Genomic DNA, 17,571 nt, shown 5'->3' on the forward strand with positions numbered 1-17,571 from the left:
GTGCTACATGACCAGAAAAAACAGAGAAAAAGGACGCTTTTTATAAAGTGGTGGAAAACCTACAAATACCAGAATGCAGCGTGCCACATCAGACCAGTAAACGCTGGTTGGGTGACATAACGCGTGCTCGCACTTGTGAAATGATGGCGGTCAGCTGGCTGTCAAGAATCTCGTATTGTAGTTTAACGGCAAGGTAAAAAATCTTTCTGAAAACACAGAAACATGCAACCCATTAACAGAATCTCGGTTTATTTTAGTTTAGTTTAGTTGCACATGATTAAAAACTGCATAAAAACCAGATAAATAAACCAGGAGAGGTCAAGAAGCCAGAGGCTTATACAAATGGACCCCCTCAACTTGAAATCAACAGACAAAAACAATGAAGACGAAAGAACAAACAGCTAAGATTTTACAGAAACAATTACTGCTCAGTTTGACTGTTTTTTCAGACTTCGTTCTGGGCGTGCAGGAAGCAGTATGGTGCCAACTTCCTGTTCACAAACTCTCGCTTTTAACAGCGCATTAAAGATGTTTCTGAAACCATTTTAAGGGAGAAATAGACGGTGCAGTAACGTGCTTAGTTTTACCGTTTGATGGGATTTAGGTCTGAGTTTAAGAGAGAGACTGGGGCGGGTCTGTATTCGTGTGTCTGCAGTGGCTAAGTTTGGTTTTAATTAGTTATTTGATGCTATTACAAAAGTAATGAGTTAACCCTTCTGTTTGATATCAGGTCAGTATAATCAACATTTAGTTAAATATCAGTCAGACTTGACTTTGAATCAGCAGAAACCAAATATTTTGTCTGTTTCAGGCCAGGTAATGTTCAGTGGTTTTATTAAAGTGTGTTTACTCATAACGGCAGCCCGATGCTGCAGGAAATGAGATTGATAAGATCAGTGAGATGAAACCATAATGTAAATATTGAATAGTGGAGCTTCAGTACTGTCAGCCTTGGGTAAATTAAAGATGTAAATCACATGTGACTGGACTTTATGTAGCCTATGTAGAGCGCACATTAGCAGATGTGTTTTCTCACCTTGAGAGATTTCTCCAGCAGCACTTTGTGCATCCCCGCCAACAACTCCAGCTGCTGCCTTGTGTCTGGATAGACTTCTACACTGTCGTCAAAACTCTCGTTTTTCTGGCTTTTACTGTTTTCGCTGCTGTCACTGCTCTTAGTGATGGTGTTGTTATTATTGCTACTGGTGCTGCTTGTGTGTCTTTTGCTGGTGAAGGTCGAGGCGTTGTAGAGCAGGAGGAGGCGGCGACTGGCTTGAATGTTCTCTTCCACAGAGTCCACTATGGCTGCAGGGAGGAAACAGAGGATATGAGGACATGCAGTGGTTTTGCATTAGAGAAGCATGAGTCTGATAGGTGATGATCCCCAGTGGAGTATGTATGTAGTCATGAATGTAGTCATGAATGTAGTCATGTATGTAGTCATGAATGTAGTCATGAATGTAGTCATGAATGTAGTCATGAATGTAGTCATGAATTCATGAGTCTTTTGACTCAGGGTAATGAGTAATAACTATTTTACAAAAAACCCTGTTACACAAACAGACTTTAATCTCGGTGGTTTATGATAAATTATTCAGACGTTTCCTCTAAATCTGAAAGGGCTGAACGTGTTTGGAGTTTAAAGCTTCATTCATAATGTGGAATTTTTTGTGCTTAATGAACATTTTAATGCTGCACAGCTTTTTTTGGTATGTCTGCTCATTCTTTTTAAACCCAACATTTCTGCACAGCTGCAGATTAAGGGGCTGATTACATGACATCTGTTCTTGCATGAAACGTTAAACTTTTGTTGCAGTTTAGTCTTTCGTTCACACAACAACAGCATTTTGTTAAGGCGACCTGTAATAATTGCTCATACATAGACTGCTTGTTTTTAGGGGTGAAAAGCCATTGCGATCCATTGATAAAGGCCAGGTTTACGATGGAAATACAAGCAAGGGGCTGCAATTGTTTACCAGATTTGTGTGATACTTATAAATTAATTTTAAAAAAGCGCTGTTATTAGAGTTGTCGTAAAAAGAACAGATGGTCCGTGTTTCCACCGTGGACACCTGTCACCCTCGTATCTGAGGCGAGTACAGTGCTGTCTCCACCATGTGGGTAACTTACCTTCCCCCGGCAGGCAGTCACGGCCTGCTATGAAGAGTTTGTAACCGCAGGCCTTTTCCAGCACCTCAGGTAGAGTCTGAAGGGCAAACGTCTCCACGTCTTCACTAAATCCGATGGCACAGGACTGTGGGTATGCCACATATGCGTCATACAACTTCCCATCCAAATCTGACAGGAAAAAAAAAAAAAAAAACAGGTCGTTACAGGCATTTTCAGTGGTGGTTTCGTCTGCACACATTGTTTTATTTTTACAAGAAAGGTGCTACGGATGTACTCCGATTCATCAGTAAGGACTTTCCCATGTCATGCCAAAACAGACTTTTTTTGTTTTTTGAGGACTTGTTAACGTACAGTCCTGAGTGGTAAAAAGGTTCGTCTGTTACATAAACAAGAAGCAGATGACATTTCATGAGAAACGCTGCAGGCAGCTCTGTGGTTAATTTGTTTCCTGTGTTTGCTCTCACTGTTGACAGTCAGGTCAGGTATCGGGTAGAACTTAAAATTCTCAGAGTTGTGATGAATGTGTGGGTACTGTTAGTGTGTGTTGCCATTTCAAAGCATCACTGTGGGTTTTTTCCATCTTGGAGCGCTGTGAGTGTGGTGTATTTTCTGAGAGGTGGCTTTATCAGTAGGTGTTAGGACTGGGCGATAAGGCCTAAAAATAGGCCAAAAAAAGAAAAGGCCAAAAAACTAGATTTTATTTTAGCGATAAAAATTAAAGGCAAATTAAATTCCCTTCTGTTAAAGTAAACTAAATTTTCCTTTTAGGGTTTAATGCAGCAAACTTGTCTTAAAAGTGCACTACGTAAATTCAGGGGAGTGTGAGTTGTTTACATTTGTACCAAATGCTGCAGTAATTTCACGAAACATATTTACATGAATTGATTTCAATTACATCCTCAGTGATATGCAGCGTGACTGCATCAGTAACAGCTTTTCAGCACGTTGCTTTCCTTTCATATGGGACACAATGGGAAAAAGCCTCCACTAATGTGGGCTGCTTTTTACCGGGTGTTTGTGGGCTGACGCCGTCTTGTGCATCTCGGAGTGAGACACATTTCTCCCCCTCTGCTGCATGTCTCTGCTTGAGATGCTGAAATAAATTGGTTGGGATTCTGCATTTAGTTGCAAAATCCTTTAAACAAACTTTGCAGCGGACGGGGGTCTGTTCGAGATCTGACTCCGCAAAAATGTGACTGACGAGACTGTGTCTTTTTGGGAATGTAGTCTTCACTGCCATTTACGCTTGCTCTAATGTTGCCGTGTGTGTGTGTGTGTGTGTGTGTGTGTGTGTGTGTGTGTGTGTGTGTGTGTGTGTGTGTGTGTGTGTGTGTGTATTTCTGAGAGGGGAGCGCAGAGGGAGGGCGCAGCTCACTGTGACTACAGAAGCCCAAAGGGAGCAGTGGGGGAGAGAAATCACACAAATTGAGCCACAAATTTGAATTAAATGATAAAATCAATTTAACGCTCAGCCCTGTCAGGTGTATAATAATACTCATGAAACATATAAAGAATTAGCTCTAAAATATTACCTTTGTTTGTATAGAGGTATGGAAATGCTTCCCTGATGCACAGCACGATTTCCACCTTAAAAAGGTAGCAGATGATGACGCTGGTGATGAAGAGAACTGTCGCAGTACCAAGCACTGATCCAATGAGGAGCAAGTAGTTGGGATCTGCAGAGATGAACATCACAAACACCAGACGTTCAACTTTAGCTTGTGTCTCCACCTTAGACGTGAAGTTATAAGATGGAATAAAAAGAAAAAAACAGTTTCAAGGCTCATTTTCCGACTTTTCTCCAAGTTGCATTTAAGCTTTTGTGGCATTTTTTTTCTTTTCTTTATTGTATTTTAAAAGTGTGACAATGTCATAAGCTTTAGAGCATGTGCGCTATCACCAGAATGATATTGTTTAAATTAATAATAATAATGATTTAATATAAATTTGTTAATGTTTACTACAGCTGTTCTCTGGCTAATAACCACGGAAAGAAAAGAAAAGTCATTTTAAAGCCTCTTTATATTTATCTTTTAATAACAATTTTAAAGGTTATGCCCTCAATGTCAACTTTTCCCAGTGGTATTGAAAATGGTATGGCATACTGATATTTTTCAAGTTATTGCTGAAAATCCAGTATTGCGATAATGCTAGTGCAAAGTGTAAAAAAATAAAAAAGGTTATTCAGGTTATTTGACTTACCTGACACATGGATGGCTTGAAAAAAATGTTCCATTATGGCACTTTTAAACATTTTTTTAAAAATTGAATTAAAATTAGAAAATTGAAAACACCTATTTTGTAGTGATTTCATTTGCAATAATTAAATAACCAGCTTCAAACCACCTGCAAATTTTATTGTGGCCACGTTGTTTTCACCAAGTTTACCAAGTTTTTTTTCTCTGCAGTGCAGATAATGTCTTTATTGAATGAGGAGGAAACGTATCAGCCTGCACCCTCTGCTGGTCGTCTTTCTACTAGGAAAGATTATCATTACTCAAACTGACAATTTTGATCATCGCTGATATTTCTAAAAACCACCATCACGGTGAAATCTCAGTCATAATTATTTTTTAACATCAGAGGGACGTTCAATGGTTTATTGAAAGCGCTGAAATTTATAAAGTATACAGCAATAAAATTAGGTGAAGATTAACCCTTTAGGTCCGCTTTAATATTACACACGCCTGTATCATTCTGCCCCAAAAATGCGTTTTTCAAAATAAAACTTGTACATCATTGTTATTTTCTACTTATCTTTCATTTTTTAACCAACATTGGTCCAATCATAGATTCATTCATTAATTTTCAGAATTTTAAGCCTTTAAATGCTAGGTTTTGGCATTATATCTTTGTTTTTCGATGAAAAACAAAACAAAAAAAAAAAAACAAAAAAACAGAAAAAATGCATTATTTTCAATATACCACATGCAAAGTAGATTTTGGTTTTGATTATCACAGCTGGGATATTTCAGTGAATTGCAGCAACGTTGATTGTGACACTGCAGGAACAGGAAATAGCATGTATTTTCTCCATGTGCCAAATATGATTAAAGAAATGACATAACACCTGGAAAAAGCAGTGCTCTGCACTGGTCTTTTCTAATGAGTAGCCTGATACAGTGCTGATGGTCAGTTAGCAATGACAGGCACAACCTTCATCCGCACACTTGTAAGTAGGAACAAGAGTAGCACCCAGCGCCTGATGTTGCTTTTTTCCAGGCAGTAAAAGATGCAGTATGTGTCCCTGTCTTTACTCTGTGTTTTTACCCTCTGGTAGGAGAGTAAAGTAGCCCACTGGCAAGCCCCTGGCGCTGTACGCTCGACATGTGTAGTTTGTGTGGAGATCCTCCTCCCACAGCTCAGAAATCACGAGGACCTGCTCCAACCATAAACCTTTTTTAGGTTCATCCTGGTGCCACAAACTGGTGAGGACAGACAGTAAGATGTTATAATACTGCACTTGCCTAGACCTTCATATTACTACTTGTGATATAGAAAAGTTACTTAAAATAAATGTTTAAAAATCATGCATGCTTTCCTTTGAAATTCTCTACATGAAGTTGTATTGCAGAAACGAATACATAAAAAAAACGTGATTTATGTCTTTGATATTTCGAACATAGGCATGTAAATTTTCAGAGTTATCAGCTGCTGTACCCCAAAGGCAGCAGATAAATCAAAACAAAAGAAAAGGAAGGAGTGCTGACCGCTCTTTTGTCGTGTAGATACGGTGAGAGGGGTCGGTATCGAGGATGAACTTGTTTCTGATCACCCAAGCGATGTCGACAAAGGGATCCCCGACACACGGCACAAACACCCGGCATGGCTTGCTGAAATTGGATCCTAAACGAATGCACAAACAATAACAAAAATCATTTAACTCAATGCAGCCTCTGTGAGTTGTTAGTTCAGGCCACCAGCTGCTAGCTGCTGACGGTAACTCGCTCTTTTGCTGCTGATTTTGACGCAGATTTTTTTGTTTACAATACAACATTATCAGGAAAAAAATAGGGTGCGTCCCATGACACATTGATAGTGAGTTTAGTGCGTCTTCCGTCCCAAAGGCTTCCTGGGGAACATCTTTGTTTGTCCCAAACACAGTTTCTGCTGTCACAGGGATATCTAACATCAGCAGCTGCCATCAGCAAATGTCATAATTGCCAAATTAGGACTTTCCTACGCAAAATGGAAGGAAGATTACCTTATTCATAAACTGCTTTTAGGAAACAGCTCCCATGTCAGCTGTGGGAGTGTACAGTTACATTTTCATGTTCCTGGACAGACAGAAAAGTGCTAAGCAAAGCAGAAACATGCTTTTTTTGAAGGGGAAGAGGATGTGATCCCAAATGAAGATGAGAATTGAAACCAGGATCCTACAAGAATGTCCTCAATTCAGGCCAATACAAGCAACAGTTTCAAAAGCCACACCCTGTATGCCAGCCTATCAGTTGCACAACGAGTCCCCAAATCTTTTTTTATTGTCCCTGGGACAACAGGACGATGTCAGTCTCAAGTCCTGTTTTTTAGCCTTTTTAACATTGATGTGACACAACAGAAAAACATCGGCCACTGCCATCGGTAAATGTCCTTTTCGCCAATAGGCCGACAGCAGTCAACAAGGCAAATATCAGCCGAGACTGATGTTTGGCTAAGAAATCAGTGCATCCCTACTGTAAACGCATCACAGCCACAAACATTTTGCTCTCCAATTAGACTCCAGTAAGAAATCTACCCAAAATGTGCATTTACATTTCCTCATCCTGTAAGTCGTGTCACTAAAGTGAATAAGAAAGTTGTGTTTTCCATTTCATCGATACACGTTTAAGCTTTAAAACGCCGTGCTTCACCGAAAATACTGCAGACGGGGACTCACCTATTGCTACCTTGATTGTTTCATTGGCTGGTTCGTGCACTTCTGGAATCAAAGTGTACCTATCTGAAAAGACAGAGAAGAATAACAGTTACAAAGGGGGGTAATTTTATGTAGGAAACCTTTTTTTTTTAACCACGAAAAGACCCACTGAGTTTCAAAATCTGTCTTTTAGCAGAGTCTTGGCCAAAAGAGATGCATAGTGAATTTCACATAAGAATAAGAAGAATAAACAGACTAAGAACACAACAACAAAAAGTTAAAAACAAACGGCATAAAGATTTTTACAACCAAAAACAAACAAAGGTCTTAAAACAATCTGCCAATGTAAAACAAACAACTAAAATTAGCAGCGTTTGGTAGCCAGACATGTGCATTTAGATGAGGAAGCAAAACATTAATAAGCACTTTTACTAAAGACGGTGCAACTACTGACAGTTTTAGGAGAGAACATAAAAAAGGAGGCAGTTTATGTAAAATGGCCTTATAAAGAGAGAAGTGTACCAGTGTTCAGTTAGTACAGAGAAGACAAACCCACTTTCTCACACTAACACACTGTGATGGTGTGTGTGCAAACCTGAGGCTGAGATTATCTATTGACGGAAATAAACTGTACATGGAATAATACCAAAGAGTTGTTGTTGACGCTGTTTTTCGTTATCAGTTCAGCCTCTTATCAGTAACCTTTGTCGTGACTTTGTGTTGCTCACTATTGATTGCTCGTTGTGTTGGTGATTTAGAAAAGTGAAGTTTCTTTCTCGCACAGTAAAGTCGTGATCTGCGTTCTGACCTGACACCCATGCAGAAATGGTCTCGGACACAGATCTTGTTATGCCGCCGAGAGTGAAGCTCAGGGTACAGGTGTAGGAGGAGTTGTGTTTAGGGTCCACTCCGATGATCTTCAGTGTGGTTGGATCCATGTAGGTATACGTGCCTACTCCGTCCACTATGGGCTCACAATCCTAGATGACAAAACAGCACAATAGAGTCAGGTAATCGGGATAATCACGGCCGTGATGATGCACAGCACAAAACACGACCTCGAGTGTGATTGCTTTTATACAACAGTTCTACAAGCGTCTTTTATTGGTTAATATTAACAGATTTGACAACAGATTATGATTTAATGATTTTGTTTTGGCTCCGCCGACACAAATAGTTCCACGACTGCTGGAAGTGACAGCCGTTGCCTAGCAACAAATAAACATTTTCCTTCCCGTGTTGTCTGTTTTCATCTTTGTTAGCTCAGTCTTTATGTTCTGCACAGAGCAGCTGCTTCGTATCATGAACATTTATCTCTTGTTTTCAGTGAAATCACTCTCAGATGCTTCAGTTTGATCAGATAGTTCTTCGCTGCAGCGCGTCTCCGCTCACTGCCCTGACCTCCGTCACCTCGAGTCTCGTATCAGACAGTGTGTGTGTGTCGGTGTGTGTCGGTGTCGCTCAGGCTGTGGATAGTATCAGACGAGTGTGCCCCTCTCAATATGAAGACTCTCATGCACGGCTGGAATAGAAACGTGCATGTGCAAGTATTTTGTTTTAGAACTTTTTAGGGAAAGTGCATGTGTTTGGGACTGGAAAAGTGAGACTTGGATTATAACGCATGAGAGTTTGTGAACAGATGTTATGTAGTTTTACTGTTATTAAATGTGGTCCCCAATGACTTCAATTCATGGAGATTTCCTTTATGGCTTATCTGTTCATGATGGAGGCATGCAGAGAAGTTTTCTTCATGAATTTAAGGTAACAGGTGGTGAGAAAATGTTAAACAAACTAAATTTTGCAGGTGAAGTATTCTTTAATTTAAGACCCTTCAAAATTGCCTCCTGATCCAATGAAGATGACGCGCAAACTGACAGTTATACCCAGATTGTTTTGTCTGTATAGATCCAGCCCGACTGGACTACTGCACATGATCTGGAGTAAAATCATTAAGTTCATGATGTCAGTGCTTTCCCGTAACTCACTTTGTACCACTTGATGGAGGACGTGATGTTGTAGCTGTCCAGTTTACCGATGTAGTCCCTCAGAGGGCAGCTCAGGATGTCATTTACTCCCATCGTGAGTATTTGACGAGCTTTTCTGGGCCGTCCACACTCTCCAGCAACGGGCAGCTCCACTACCAGCTTGGTGGCCTGCCTGTAGCACCAATAGGGGGTTCTGTTGAAAATTAAAGTGGAAATTAGATTAAAACTGTGATTTTTTTTTTTTGCTCAAAATAAGCAAAAAGCAGCTTTACCAAGAGCTTATTAGTTTAACAAGAAATCAACAAAGTCAAACTTTTTTATCCACTGAAGATGTATTTAGGACAGACAGAATGGCCGTTTACAGTATCTGCATCGTTAATAACTTGTTGAATAAAACAGCACAAAGTCAGTAGAAATCAGCCTGTATGTGAGTTTTTTTTTCTTTTAGTGAACGTAAGACGTTGATGTGTACTCTTTTAAAGAGCATGTGCTGCTTTTTCAGTAGTAGACAGTAATTCCTGAAGAGTAGACAGGCACAAACACGCGCAGTTATTACAAGCCCTCTATTGATATATATATTTTTTACTGATGTTACCTTACCTCACTATGCTCACATATTCGCCATCGTCTTCCAGCGTTATGTTAAGAAACCACAGAGTCGTCCCGCGCACCAGGACTCGACCGGTCTGCTCCCTTATTTCTCGGCCCGTCTTTGAGTCGTACCAGCTGATGTCGTAAGGGATAGATGTGAAGTTGAAGACATACGGCGACACTAAGGTGCTATTCAGCATAGCCACGTCCCCGGGAACAGAGAAAACCCTCTCAAACTGGAGATTATAGTTGGTACAGTTCTCTGAAACACATCAGTGGAGAATGTATTTGTCATTTATTTAGCCAGTCAGCTCTGATAGAGCTCTAAGCAACCATGTTGATGTCAAAGTTGGGATTTTGGGAGAGGAAATTGTCTTGTTCAATAACTGCAGTTCATTCAATAATTTTGTGTTTTAGTAATTAACATTAGTAAGTTGAGAGGACATTTTAAAATCGAGATATATATTGTGTATGACAATGTAGCCCTAAAATATTGCAGTATTATTTTAATGCCATATCGTCCAGCCTTACTTCGGCATTTCTTAAGGCCCTTTTATACCATAATACTATGATACCGCCCAAGCCTACCCTCGACTTTAACTTTACAAACTGCTGCTGAGTAAAACCAGATCTCACGAAGAGTTCCTCCTGCCCTGCAAAAACATCTGAATTCAAAGAGGGGACAAATAATGATACAAATGATACAGAAACAAAATACAGAATTCAGTTTGTATCCTGTATGTCCAGTTTTAGAGCCACCAGCAACATTCACATCAATAATATAAACTGAGTATTGACAAAATACAAGTCACAGCAGTTACACCAGCAGCCATAAGAGGGCGATAAAGTTCTTCTCTCCAGATTGGAGACAGATGTTACAGTCAGACTTGGCAAAAACATCTGACATGAAATACTTAAAAATACAAAACAAAAAAACAAACCTACAACATATGCATAACTTATTATGTAGGTATTTTGCTAGATATTTTTAGAGCTCTAGTGGTATTTTTGTATTTTGTTTTTTGAGAAAAGTGTGACTCAGCTTACCCTGTTGAAATCCTGTACAGATCCCATACAGCCCGAGGCAAAACAGCAGGCTTCCCAGTGTCGAACGCTGGCCCATGGCTGAAACACACACACACACACACACACACACACACACACACACACACACAGTTAGAGATGAACATGTACAACAGGCCTGGGTGAAAGTGCTACTACAGGACAGCAGCCTGAACTCGTGACAAACAGCCAACAACTTACTGGAACAGCGAAAGTGACAGATCACACGAGGCTTCAGGATACAGCAACAATCAGCAAAAACAGTTTTCTTTCCCCTTTAAGTCAAACTGTATCCTTCTCTAATATCTCTAAAATCTGTCTCTTCTTCCCACTGCTTCGCTCCTCCCCTCTCTCACCCCTCTCCTGCAGACATAGATGACAAATGTTCTGGTATTTCAGGAGTCAGTTTTGCAGAAACCTCTGACAAAACGCTGCGTAACGCTTTAGAACTGGAAGGAGTCCCAGCATTCCTGAACGCTGCTTACGCAAGTGAGGGCTCCTGCTCAGCCTTGCCTGTAAATCTATGAATGAACACTGAAATCCCTCAGGGGAAAGTGATGTCCTGTTTGTCTCATACTTGTATAACTACTGCATTAACTGCGGGGCAGAGTCAGTCTTTGCGCGTGGGTGTTGCATTCCTGTTAATTTCTTTTTTATGGGCCGGCTCTTGTAAATTAGACAGCACCAGTAACATTAATTCTCATTTTTTCCAGCAAATATGACATTTTCTGTTGTAAAAATATGTTTTGCTGTAGGTGTTAAACAAAATATAGATTACAGAACATGTTAATTTTGGTAACTTGCGTAGGTGTAAAAACTGTGAAAGAGAACAACACTGTTGAGGATGGAAGTGATCATCACCTTTGCCACCATGTTCACACTTACAGTAATGGATAAGTCCCTTTTGAAATCTGATGTACTCTATTTCTGTGGAATGCAAAAATATTTATATATATATATAAATATATATATTGCAACAGTACCTATTTAACAGTTTACCTTCCTGAAATTTCACTGCGGTATACGGCATTTTGATGGTATAAGTGTGCTTCATACTAATACAGATACTTTTCATACTAATAAATACACAAAAGAAACCCACAAAATGTTTGGAAATGTAATATTTTCACGCCTGCTTTCCTATAAAACAGAGAAATACAACTATACATCTTTTGAATTCAACTGTTTCCTGCTCACAGAAGAAGATGACAAAGCTTAATTGCCTCATTAACTAATCATAAAATCAACTCAAACTCAACAGTAACAAAATTAAACTCACCCAAACCGTCTTGATTACTCTTATTTGTAATTTAGTTAGCAACTCTACTGCTCCAACAATCACCACTTTGGTTAAGTCAAAATAAATCCTTAATTAACGTTAGATGTAAAAAAAACATGCCGTTATTCCCCATGGTCTCTCTGCCTGTTGGCTGCTGGCTGTTTACAGTCCTGTAACTGAGCTTTGATGGTACGTGCTGTGCACTACATACAGTGAGTTTAACAGAAAAAGCAATGTCTGTATGATGGTATTGAAAACATAAACATTTCTAAATACCATTGTATACCTTAATACTGTGATACCGCTCAGGCTATTTGGTAAAATAATGCTTTCAGTACCAAAAAGCTACAGATATTCAATACCTACCTCTACTACAAGCACCAAATTGCAATATGAAGGGAGCCAAAAACTTGGAAAGTTTCTTTTTAAATCCAAGACAGGATATTGAGCAAATTTTGACAACGTATTCAAATGACCACTGAAGAAAAAAAGTGCCACAGGAACTTAAACTGCTCCAACAGACAAAAACACATTCGTGATCAGGCTTCCAGAGAAAACCACAGTGTTTTAACAATGACCACTCACCAGCTAGTCATTGTTGGGTGTTGTCATAATTGAACGGTACAAGCCAGTATTATCAGGTGCTGTATGACCAGTCATGTGGATTAACTGTGATAAAAGTAGGTGACTAAAGCTGGAAAAAGACACGGACATAGTTGACTGTGGACTGTTTCAGTTAAACAGAAGTCTCAGAGTTTTCCACTTAATCAATGAAAGTTACAAAAGTATTTTCAGCTACGATGTGCATTTTGCTCGGCAGTAATTTTCTACCACTTGGCCCCTGACATGCATAGACTAGCTTAAAAAAGGTTAAGTGAGTGAGGCTGATGCAAGATGATTTGAAAAGAAATGAAAAGAGTACTGTAGAAAGGGTGTAGGTCATTTCCTGACTATCAGTTAGCAGTTACTCATTAGCTGCATTTACAGCAGTGATCACGTAAGAGTGCTGCAGCTAAGTCCCCACTGAATACCACTTCTACATTTTTACACAGAACCAAATGCCGGCGGCATTATTTCACTCCAGTATGTACAGTGTATACACTGCTTACCGTGATCAAAAGACGCATGACAGGCGTGATGTTTAGACATTTGGACATTTACGGCAGCTGTTTTTTTTTTTCTTCTGAGTTAGCTTCTTTTTAAATGTCCCGCGGTGGGTCACGTACATCAACACGTCGTTAAATATCACACTCGTCACGCTGTTATTACCTCCATTTCTGGCTCAGAGGCAAGGCCACTGTGTCCGCCCATTCCGAAATTGGACGTTATATACGTAACAGCGAGGCGGCATAACGGCGTGATATTGGCGGCTATTGATATGCGGCTCTTGACAAGAGAGACACAAAAATAAAGCAACATACCTGTATTGGCTTTCTTTAAAAAAGTGAAAACCTGTGTTTATGGCCCCACTGCATCTAACAGGCCATTCATAACACACTGCTTAACACACTTGGTTAACTTGTGTGCAACAACAAAAGCTGTCGTGTTTGGTGTCAGCCCACATTCGGATAGGCTTCACAGTCATATTTCAGCTGCTCTAATCTAACCACATCTGTCACCACACTCATTCACAATACTGAATCTAACATCAGCATTTCCACTGCAGGTACCTCTTACTGATCTTTGCAGCGTATTCAGTGGCAGCGCTTATAATGTCGCATCTTAGAAAAGAGGTTCACGTGCTGTAGGTTGTCTGTATTTCTGAGAAAGCTCAGTTAAAATATTTAGCATCACCAGGAAGGGTTTTTTAAAATGATGCTTTACCATTCCAGTTTTCACGAGGGCTGCCCCTCGAGAGTCAGAGGCTCACTTCATCAGTCAGAGACCCTCAGTTAGTAGCGATTGCGTCAAGTTGAACTGTCATTTTTTTTCTATGTGGTGTACTTTTTGCTGCGAGTGAGTGCTCTTGACTTTCACTCCTCTTTGTGGCTGCAGACATGCAGGAGCGCACTGTAAGGTGACGAGGCAGTGAATTTACAGCTCACAGCCAGTTTACACCAAACCGTCTCTGACTTTTGTTCGATATCTGTTGATTGCAAAAAATGTTTTACATTTAAGACCTGTGATTAGTGCTATTAGCTTGTTTTTTATATGACGTGAACGCTGGTTTCACACTGATAGTCCAGCAGAGCCCTTTCAGATTTTAAAACTTTGAATGGAAAACAAAAGAAATTGTTAAATATTTGTACTGAATAGCTAAATCCAATTCCACTGCTGTTGTTCTGAGTCACGTACAGCCCTAATTTTCACACAATGGTGCGTACATAAAATCCTGGCATTTAGCTTAGTATTTCTTTTAAAAAAGCAAATATTTAATAAAAAAAATAGTCAAGTCCCTTTGGGTCATCAGTCTCAAGTCTAAGTCAAGTCTCATGACATCAAGTCCAAGTCTTTTATCAATGTTATGACATATGTTGTAACAGTGTTATAAAATGATTCCAAAAGTTAAACTAGAAAATAATGTTTGAATATTCTGCACATTATTATGTCCATTAAAAATAGTTAACTGGAAATTTAAGTAGTGAGAACAAAAGTCAAAAATTCACTGTACTAAATTCTCATAGAATCGATCAGCAGTTTTCGGTTGAAGATAACAGCGTTTGTCCGCAGCAGTCAAAGTTTTGTTGTTTGTAGCGTGTGTGCTCTCAGCAGAGTGAGAAGACAAACAGATTTTTCCAAGAAAATGGTAGCAATGAAATGTGTGAAACTGCTGTGGCGAAGAAGACGGTATACAGGAGTAAAGATGATCTAAACCACAGTGTCTGCATCTCTCCATCTCGCTGCAGGAAGACTCTGCTGAAGAGAGATCAAAGATGTGCAGCTAGAAAGACGGTTTAGCGGTTTAGCAGGCTGCAGTGAATCTATAGTGCTGCAGGTGCTGTGGTTTGACTTTTACCGCTTTTTCCTGCTCACAACTTTCAGGTGCACGTTTTCTTTGCACTTTGACTGGCAGTGTCCCCAAATGTGCACTTTCACACCAGTAGCTCAGTTCGGTCTGGAGCAGAAAGGGCAGAAAAATGAGATATAGTTGAATTTAGTTTTGGTCCAGTTTGTGTTCACACTGGTTTTTAAAAACAAACCAAGTGAATATGGAGCCATGCAGACTGACGGGCAGCTTATTGATTTGGCGACTGAATATCCTGCATGTTCAGAGCATCAGCGGGGCCCACGTGGGAGGATCTATTTATGGTGACTGAAAACAGGTTAATGCTTCTTCGTGTTTATTTATGTCCTTTAGTGTCACAAAGAGTTTCTGAAGAATTAGACTGCAAATCAACTAAAGGTTAGAAATAACAATAACAAAAGAGGTATCTTTGTACAGCACTATTTCCTGTATTATTTCCTGTTTTCCTCTATTTTTAATTGGACACAATAATCTGAAAATAAACTATAAAATATTTTGTAGTTCAGCTTTTGAAATCATGCTAAGATGAGGCTAAATATCTGAAACAACTCAGACAAATTTAATGTCTTGAGACTTGCTTGACTAAAATTCACAAGACTTGAGACTTGACTTAGACTTGAGGCCGATGACTAGAAATGTCTTGACTTTTTTTTTAATATTTGCATTTTTTCTAGCTATTGAGAAGTTACAGTTTTATCTTTGAAACATGATTAGGTGATTTCTGGTTTTCTATTAGGGGTCAACATATTATCGTCCTGGCCGATTATTTTAGCCAATTTTTGGCATTTTGCCCATTATCTGTATTGGCGCTTTATTTTAATGCTCACCGATAAAATTAGTTAAAAAGTGCAAAGTCAGTCAGCATGGGAGGATTTTTTTCTTTAAAAAAAACCCAGCAGGGAGCTATTTTTATTCATTTTTAATTTCAATTGTCACTTGACTTTATTAAAAAAAAAAAAGTTGTCAAGTTGATTTTGCTTTTTCACCATGTTTTTCAAAAGAGATCAAACCAATTTGCTGATGTTTTAAAGAGTTTAATAACCAAATATCACAAAATCACAATTTGGCTCAAAGTTCTTACAAAGAGCACTCTGTATGCTTTGACACTTATTTTTTAGTATGACAAATCAAACAGTTGCCTACAAGTTTTTTTTAAGTATTACCAATGGAATATACATTTGTCAGTTTATTAAAATATTAATTCAGAAAGTTGTATGTTGTTGCTTATAAAGCTGGAGAGTAAGTCCTTGTTGTTGAGCCCTGGATCAGGATCTTTATAGGGGTACCAGAGTTTTCGAGTGCGTAGGCAGCATAGTTTACTCTGGGACAAGCCCAGGCAGAGAGGAGCGTGGGAAGAGCTCAGTGGGTTCAGTGGGCCGTGTAGTGTGAGCAGAGACTTGGGAGAAACACATGGGAGGACGGGGTGAATGGAAATGACTGAGTCACATGCAGGAGAGAAGTTTGACGAGTGCTTTCCTTCGCTACCAGAGACCTAAAGGTGTTGGTGGTTGGTGGTGTGTTTGGTTGAGCACTGAGTCAGACAGTGTTAAGTTTTTTTTAATCCCTCTTTTGTTTACTAAGGGCCGGATGACAGATAACACGTTTTCTTTTTACTAAACTAAATTTATTCAGTACCACTTTGTGAAATGACTGTATACCACTTGTGGTTACAAGCACCTTGTCATCTTAAAAATGTCACTTTACAGCAACTTTTCCCCAACAAATTACTGGTAACCCTCTCTACATTCAACTGCAGACAGCTGCTGATGGAAATATGGCTTCCTGTCAGGAAACAGTTAAAAGAAAAGAGGTTTTCCCTGCCAAGATTTAGTGTTGATGTTGTGCCTTTTTATAAACATGCATGCTTTTTTAACCTTGAAGCTAGAAACAGCGACATTGCTGCTTGAACATGAAGATTCAAGTTTTGCACGTACATTTCTGTTTTTGTAAGAAAACGAGGCCACATCAAGGTCTGGCATCCTCTATCAGACTTTTCTTTAGAGGAACTGAAGGCCAGGCTGAACCTGTTTCACTCCCACACACAAGTCTGCACCTTAACAAAGACCACAACCAATAGTGCATTGAGAAACTATACATTTTCAGGTTTATCATTGGAAAGTTGAAGGAAACTTGTACTAGCCAATCAGAGGGAGAAGAAGGTGGGTCATGCCCCCCCTTTCCTAGGGAACGCAAATTTCCATTGAGAACCACTGGTCTATCTGGACAATTGGCGGGTGAACTGTGGAGTTACACCATTTTTAGTTATGTCATGAGGCTGGAATGACTGTGTGCATGTATCTGATTGGCTGATGCAGTGCGGGCTTCTGGGTGATGTTTTTCTCATTTACCATGTTACCTGACTCACAGTTTGAGCACTTCTGCGACTTGAATGGACATGACACTTTTACGATTGTATCATCAGTACAAATGTTAAGCAGAAAATATCAGTTTTGTCTGTATTTGAAGTAGTGTTTTAAATGGGAACATGTCTTGTGAGCATGTTTTATGTGTTTGGTTGTCTTCAGGGGATTCAGTCTCTGGAATAGGACGCGACTAAGTCGTGTTATATTTAGAAGAAACTCTGCTGGGTTCTTTTGAAGCATAAATCAAGAAGAGAGTGCTATTTTTCCAGAGGAAGCAGCTTCTGTTTCTGGTGGCAGCAGATGGTGAAAGTATTGGAGGGCTGATGTAAACATCATTACTA

At 39.5% G+C, this 17,571-nt stretch overlaps 1 protein-coding gene and 1 long non-coding RNA gene across 7 annotated transcripts in view; one reads left to right on the top strand and one right to left on the bottom strand.

The window, feature by feature from the left end:
* LOC121949006 overlaps positions 1-17,571 on the top strand; it is a 64,629-nt gene that overhangs the window by 11,945 nt on the left and 35,113 nt on the right. Inside the window, exon 1 of one of the 4 annotated variants that reach the window (XR_006106203.1) lies at positions 14,582-15,165. The exons of 2 other annotated variants lie outside the window; for them this stretch is intronic. This is a non-coding gene — a long non-coding RNA (uncharacterized LOC121949006). Of the gene's footprint in view, positions 1-14,581; positions 15,166-17,571 lie in introns of those variants that run through there. One more of the 4 variants, XR_006106207.1, reaches the window with a different exon arrangement.
* zmp:0000000936 (interleukin-1 receptor type 1) overlaps positions 1-17,571 on the bottom strand; it is a 29,547-nt gene that overhangs the window by 1,700 nt on the left and 10,276 nt on the right. For 2 of the 3 annotated variants that reach the window (XM_042494586.1, XM_042494584.1), the window contains exons 2-11: positions 10,609-10,686; positions 9,571-9,823; positions 8,971-9,163; positions 7,794-7,965; positions 7,007-7,069; positions 5,841-5,976; positions 5,401-5,555; positions 3,663-3,806; positions 2,131-2,298; positions 1,037-1,305 (exon numbers count right to left, since the gene is read on the bottom strand). In XM_042494586.1, coding sequence (XP_042350520.1) covers positions 1,037-1,305; positions 2,131-2,298; positions 3,663-3,806; positions 5,401-5,555; positions 5,841-5,976; positions 7,007-7,069; positions 7,794-7,965; positions 8,971-9,163; positions 9,571-9,823; positions 10,609-10,684 — 1,629 coding nt within the window. In that variant the 5' untranslated portion in view covers positions 10,685-10,686. Of the gene's footprint in view, positions 1-1,036; positions 1,306-2,130; positions 2,299-3,662; positions 3,807-5,400; positions 5,556-5,840; positions 5,977-7,006; positions 7,070-7,793; positions 7,966-8,970; positions 9,164-9,570; positions 9,824-10,608; positions 10,687-10,824; positions 11,464-17,571 lie in introns of those variants that run through there. The other variant, XM_042494585.1, reaches the window with a different exon arrangement.

This window comes from Plectropomus leopardus, chromosome 10 (genome assembly GCF_008729295.1).
Source record: "Plectropomus leopardus isolate mb chromosome 10, YSFRI_Pleo_2.0, whole genome shotgun sequence".
NCBI lineage: Eukaryota > Metazoa > Chordata > Actinopteri > Perciformes > Serranidae > Plectropomus > Plectropomus leopardus.